The 5,987-nt window shown below is 38.1% G+C and overlaps 1 protein-coding gene across 1 annotated transcript; it reads left to right on the top strand.

The window, feature by feature from the left end:
* The first annotated feature begins 309 nt into the window (after nt 1-309).
* Nucleotides 310-5,707, top strand: LOC134811409 (uncharacterized). Its single transcript, XM_063818204.1, has 8 exons — nt 310-373; nt 623-791; nt 993-1,529; nt 1,992-2,147; nt 2,569-2,745; nt 3,154-3,331; nt 4,131-4,270; nt 4,471-5,707. The coding sequence occupies exons 1-8, from the start codon at nt 368-370 to the stop codon at nt 4,701-4,703; spliced, it is 1,596 nt and encodes a 531-aa protein (XP_063674274.1). The 5' UTR covers nt 310-367; the 3' UTR covers nt 4,704-5,707.
* The last annotated feature ends 280 nt before the right edge of the window (nt 5,708-5,987 follow it).

Raw genomic sequence — 5,987 nt, 5'->3', positions numbered from 1 at the left:
GATCCCACTGCCAGCTATCGATCCCTGAAAATCATTTCCGGACTTTTGTCTTAAGCATGGGCTTCAATTACTTCATAATATTTTATAATACTATTTTTATTTTATTACAGTACCTAGTTAAAGGTTTTCAGGGCAAATTTTTCCCTCCCTCATTTATCATATATACTGCTATAATACATGTGAATCATTGTATTATTAATATTATCATGAGGCACGTTTTGCCGTTCTCGTTACGTGAATGATCAATAATAATTAATTAATGTATTTCAAAAGAAATTTTCTAAATATTTTTCAATGCAATGTAGGAATAATCAAAACAGTAAGTGTAACGACTATCGATAGTGCTGCACATCTATTTTTATTAAAGATGAAGGTGAGTGATTGACTGATGTGTTCCTAAAGCACCATTTTCATTTAGCAGGGGTTGTCAAGTTCAACACGTCACGTGATTAGTAATTTCTCAATAAAATCAGAAAAGCTACGTCCTCCTACCAACTCAAACTATCCGGCGCAATTATGGCCATTTCTTATTAATTTGAACAAAGTTTAAGATTTTAACTTATATTATTGACATTCGGAAAACCACTTTGTTAATATTTTTTAATTTGTTGTCCTCTTTCAGATCTTGATCTTGGTTCTGTTCGTGTTCGGTGGTACTCTAGCGGAACAGTATTGCTTTCCTGAAACTTCAACTACGTTTTTACAGGAATCATTTCAGTACCATTTTACGAAGGATGCTAGCAGCTTGTATGATATTATGAAGGAAGTGGCTGCTCTTCCGGATAGCTCAGGTAAGTATATTTGATCACAAATCTTTCTTTTTTGTTAACAGGGGATACCCGTACAAGGTCTATTCGAAATATTAGACTCCAATTGATGAGTTGATATCGTCAATCAATGCCACGGCGCATAATTTTAAATCTGTTTGTTTCCAGTTCAGTCTAATACCCCGAATATTCCATTTGAAGATACAATTTATGCTTTTTTTTCAGTTATGACGGATGACTCATCTGCAGCTTTCGGCAACAAATTCAAAATCGCATATGACTTGTCTGTTGCGGCGCTGACACTCAAGATTGGAGAAGGACGTATGAAGGGCAAGACTAGCCACGAAGTATCCACTTTTAGTACTGAAAATGGATATGATGTTAAAACTGTACGCATGGTAGCTATGTTCACGGATTCGCATGAGTATCAGATGAACATAATCTTTTTTGATCCGGAAGTCCTGACGGAAGCTACCACCACAATGTCTTATACGTATCCAGTAGACGGAGACAACGCTAAGGGCACGATGAACGATTGGTACGTGACGTACACCTTCGACGAGGACGGTCAGTTGGAAGTTTATCTGAGCGACAGGAAAGATGGTCTCCTGGCAGAAGATAGCAAACTAAAGACGACTGACAAATTTCCCAGTAACGCATGGATGTTCTTGAAGACGCAATTAGAGGACAATTATGATGGAGTGTTCCTGGAGTTGTCTATGGGCCCGGATCATCCAGATGGCGTAATCACATTTCAATACCGTAAGCTAATCTGAAAAATGATCAAAGTACATCCAACAAAACATTTTCCTATCATAATACAGTAAACCCCAATTAACCGTACCTTCCCCTTTCCTCCAAATCCGCTTTATCAATGCAATGGGACCCTGATGTCAAGCACAATTGTCAAGCACTTTACTTCCCCTGAGTGAACATCCTCATCGATTGATTTGATGTTTTTCTCGAATGAATGATTATAGCTAGTCGTATCAGTAACTGAGTAATAAGCCCAAACGTTTTCACAGTTCACACCTATAATATATTGATATATGATTCTGGGGCAAAATTTGCAGTTTTTCCGTTTGTTGCGACAGAGAAAAGGCTCTCATCAGGATAAGGATATGTTCTAAGTTTCAATGTAACAACATCGTATTCATGATCTCAAATTATTTGTTATATAGTAATGTTGAAAGTATTGAAACTGATAGCAAAACAACTTCCCAGCCATCCCCGGAGACTCTATTACAACCAGTGACATCGAAATTGTCGTGATGGGAGAAGCTGGATTCGGTTATATCCTGCAACGGGAAAGCTACCCCGGTAGCGCTGCGGTGATGATAAATGGTTATTCATTCCCGGAATGCGTAAACACAGCCAACTGTGAGTAAATCCAAAGTTTAAACCGTTACCATGGTGACTATGCGTTTCCATGGTGACTATGCGCTCGTTTATAGTATTATTAATTTAGTTACGAGCAGTTGCTATACATACTAAGTCGGGGTATTCTGACTCTATAAGCGAAATAATATTATGATTATTATTTAGTTGCTTTTATAAAATAACCTCCTATATTTCAGACATGTATATTGTTCGTGATTTAGTTGCTTTTATAAAATAACCTCCTTCATTTCAAACATGTATATTGTTCGTGATTTAGTTGCTTTTATAAAATAACCTCCTTCATTTCAGACATGTATATTGTTCGTGATTTATTTGCTGTTATAAAATAACCTCCTTCACTTCAGACATGTATTTTGTTCGTGATTTATTTGCTTTTATAAAATAACCTCCTTCACTTCAGACAAGTATACGGATCTCGTGCAGAGTGAAAATCCCTACTGTCCTCAACCCAACACCGTCAGAGAGGTTAAAAGTAAAATGCCTTACGGTAAATATCATACTAAAGAGACGTGTCAAAGCGATAGATATAGCTGTTGGGATGATACTCATAGCACCTGTTATGCAAAACAAAATTTAGGTAAGAAACGATATAACTTGTTAATACAAAGGTCAATATGTGTTATGGGACTATTATCGCGATTAGCAAATTTATCCCTTGATTGTCAAATTTGTTAACTAATGGTTGCGGAATATATGGGTGATTGCACGGACCTTATGGGACTTTATTTGGACAGACATTAAAAGTTAGTGATGGACTTTTTTATGTTTAAACGAGTATTATACGGCTGCTTTTATATTGTCTTCGAATCAGTTGGCTGTTCATTAACAAAGCTTGAAGCAAAAAGTTGCCAAATAAACAAATTGTAAGCCAAGAATAAAAATATATCCATCCAGAATTATGTCTGTCCAAATAAGGTACGATAAGTTCAGAGTTAGTCGTAATTGCTACTCAGATTTAGATAGCTCTTTTAACTGTGACTTTCAGTTTGTAGTGTGTCGGAAGCTGATGCGATTGTAATGACTACCGATGAGCACATAGATGTGCACGTGGACAACTTTGGACCGTTTGTCGAAATGGAACTGTCGGAGGGGGATCTTGACAAAGTTATCTTCTTGGGGGAAAGACTTGACTTTATCTGTAAAGACAAAAATGATGGAGCCGAGTAAGTGGTCTACATCATGTATATATGGTCATATGTTTGGTCACATTTATATTGTATGAACAGTATCGCTGGTGAACCTATTAAACCTATTTTCTTTCGCTCCTACTAAATCGCTCGCCCAAACTTTAAGAAAATTCTTGTGAAAAGGCCCTTTAGGCATGAAAGTGATCCAGATCGGTGTATTTTTGGACGCTGATTCCGAATCACCCCCCATGACGTAGGGTTAAAATGCTGCTCTGGAGAGTTATGGGCAAAAAACCGTTTTGGTCACGTGACAGGCTAGTAAAACGTGAATTCGATTATTTAGGGTTCGGGTTAGGGTTAGGGTTGTGGTTAAGAATATGGATAGCTTCGGGGTTATGGTTAGGGTAAGGGTTGGGATTAGGGTTAATGTAAAACCGTTTTGTACGGCTGCAAAACCAAAAAAACCAAAGTCACGTGAAATTTTTGGGCGAGCGATTTAGTAAGAGCCATTTTCTTTGGCTATAGAAATGGCGCGGAACAGTTTAATCTGTTACCGCTTGTAACTGCTATTCAGAGCATGATTTTGATTGCTGGTATTATGTAAAGAGGGAGCTGGGGGGAGAGGGCAGGGGTAGGGGGCTGGGGGCAGTAATTGTTTCTCCTTTGAATATCGTGGAGTCCTCTTCAAACTACAGAAAATTGTGTGTTAGCGAGAAAGTAAGTCTGTAAGTCGCGGAGTCCTCTTCAAACTACAGAAAATTGTGTTTTAGCGAGAAAGTAAGTCTGTACGTTTCAGGATTATATTATGATTCAATTGATAAAGTTGGAATCCCAGGTATGTGTTCGAGTACGACCCGGAAAACTTCAATGATGAGTCTCAGTTTGGATACGACACCATCAGTTTCAGCTGCGTCAACGATTACGCTAAATTATACACCGACTTCAAGGCTATCTTTGATGCCTTGAAATGTGTCCGTAAGTTACTGTTAAAGCTAATTATATGATAGTGATAGTATTGTCTAGCTTGCTCGGCTCTTTAGTCTCTAGTCTGGGAGAGAAGTAATGTAATTACCCCGTCCTCTGAGACTCTAAGATTCTTATGAGATAAATTCGTGTTTCCACCGATTTTAAACGATTGTTAGTTCCGCAATTATTTAACATATTTTAAATTACAGCTAAAGCTAAGCCAGAAGATGAGCCAGAAGATGAGCCAGAAGATGAGCCAGAAGATGAGCCAGAAGATGAACCAGAAGATGAGCCAGAAGATGAGCCAGAAGATGAGCCAGAAGATAAGCCAGAAGATTCGCCAGAAGATTCGCCAGAAGATTCGCCAGAAGATTCGCAAGCTGCTATCCTTACTAGCAGCTCAGCCATCATAATTTTTCTCCTGGTAGTAGCATTCTTTTAGAATTTTCTATCAAGTGACTTATTCGATGATCGCAGAATTGAATAGATATTACAAAAGGACACGAACCTGACTCAATTAGATCTAGAGCACAAAAACTGTTATTATTATTAAGGCTTTATTAGTGATACAGTTTTGTACAGTTCTAGGTCTTAGAAAGGGGTAGTTCGCATATTACGTAATCACTTATTGGCCCATTTTCAACCCCCATTTTCAACCCCAACAATCCCCCTCCGTATAATCAGTTTTACATATAGCTATTAGTATTGTGTCAAATAATTACACTATCGTAATCATTTTATGTTTTTTTTAATTCCCACCCCGGTCTCGGTTCATTACATAAGATTAATAATAATATGTAAACGACCCCTAATGTAGTTTTGTAAGAAGTTAAATTTGAATTGTTATATCAATATCAATTTCGATTAAATAAACAAGCGTGCTAAATTATTATCTGCAATCTGGCACGCCAGTCCGGCCCTGTGCGCAGCGACCTTTGCTTTTCAACTTTTCAAGCTTCCTGAACAGCCCAACAAAAGTTACTGGCTGGTAGTGGTATTAGAGTTGGTTTAATTTAAAGAGACGGCTTGACCTGATGACCTCGCGCGCGACATTAAGCATGATTTGCACGCGTGGCCCATTCCAATTTTCAAGAAGCTAGCACGTGACACAATTCAGCCAATTAGAGTACAGGAATCCGCAAAGTTAAAGTTGCAAACTTTTGATCGGCCCAAAATGGGACTTTTCTGGAGATTTTGAGATAACTCAACAACTACGTTGTCCTAAATTTTCCTCTTGGGGAGGTAACGTTACTTGTTACTTTTACAAGACGAACATGTTACAAACAACCGGAAGTCTCTAACTCTTTCACTTTCAAAGTTAGGCTCCATCGATCCAGTAAGGGTTTCTGGGAGGACTAGCATTTTAGATTTACGTCAGAGAAGCGAGCAATAGAACATTTGTTTTTAGTATTTATAGCAGAATCATTTGCAATTTGAAAATTTTTTAAACAATTACATGCAATTCTTGTAGCGCGATGCGTTACTAGGCCGCGCCGCGCACGCGTCAATTATGTTTTCGCAACCACCGCTAGATCGGCGAAATGCGCTACTGGGCCCCGCCGAGCTGCAATGAATTGACATCGTCAATTAAATGCAATTCAAAAAATGTAAAACTATTTATTTTAAAATATACAAAGCATATATATATATATTTTATTTTCACATAGCCATGTGTATACGCGTACTGCGTGACGTGCTTATTTGGCAGTCGCGCGCTACTGGCTAC

Source organism: Bolinopsis microptera, chromosome 2 (assembly GCF_026151205.1).
Source record: "Bolinopsis microptera isolate Bmic1 chromosome 2, MBARI_Bmic_1.0, whole genome shotgun sequence".
Classification (NCBI taxonomy): domain Eukaryota; kingdom Metazoa; phylum Ctenophora; class Tentaculata; order Lobata; family Bolinopsidae; genus Bolinopsis; species Bolinopsis microptera.
This window is presented reverse-complemented; position numbering and strand designations above follow the sequence as displayed.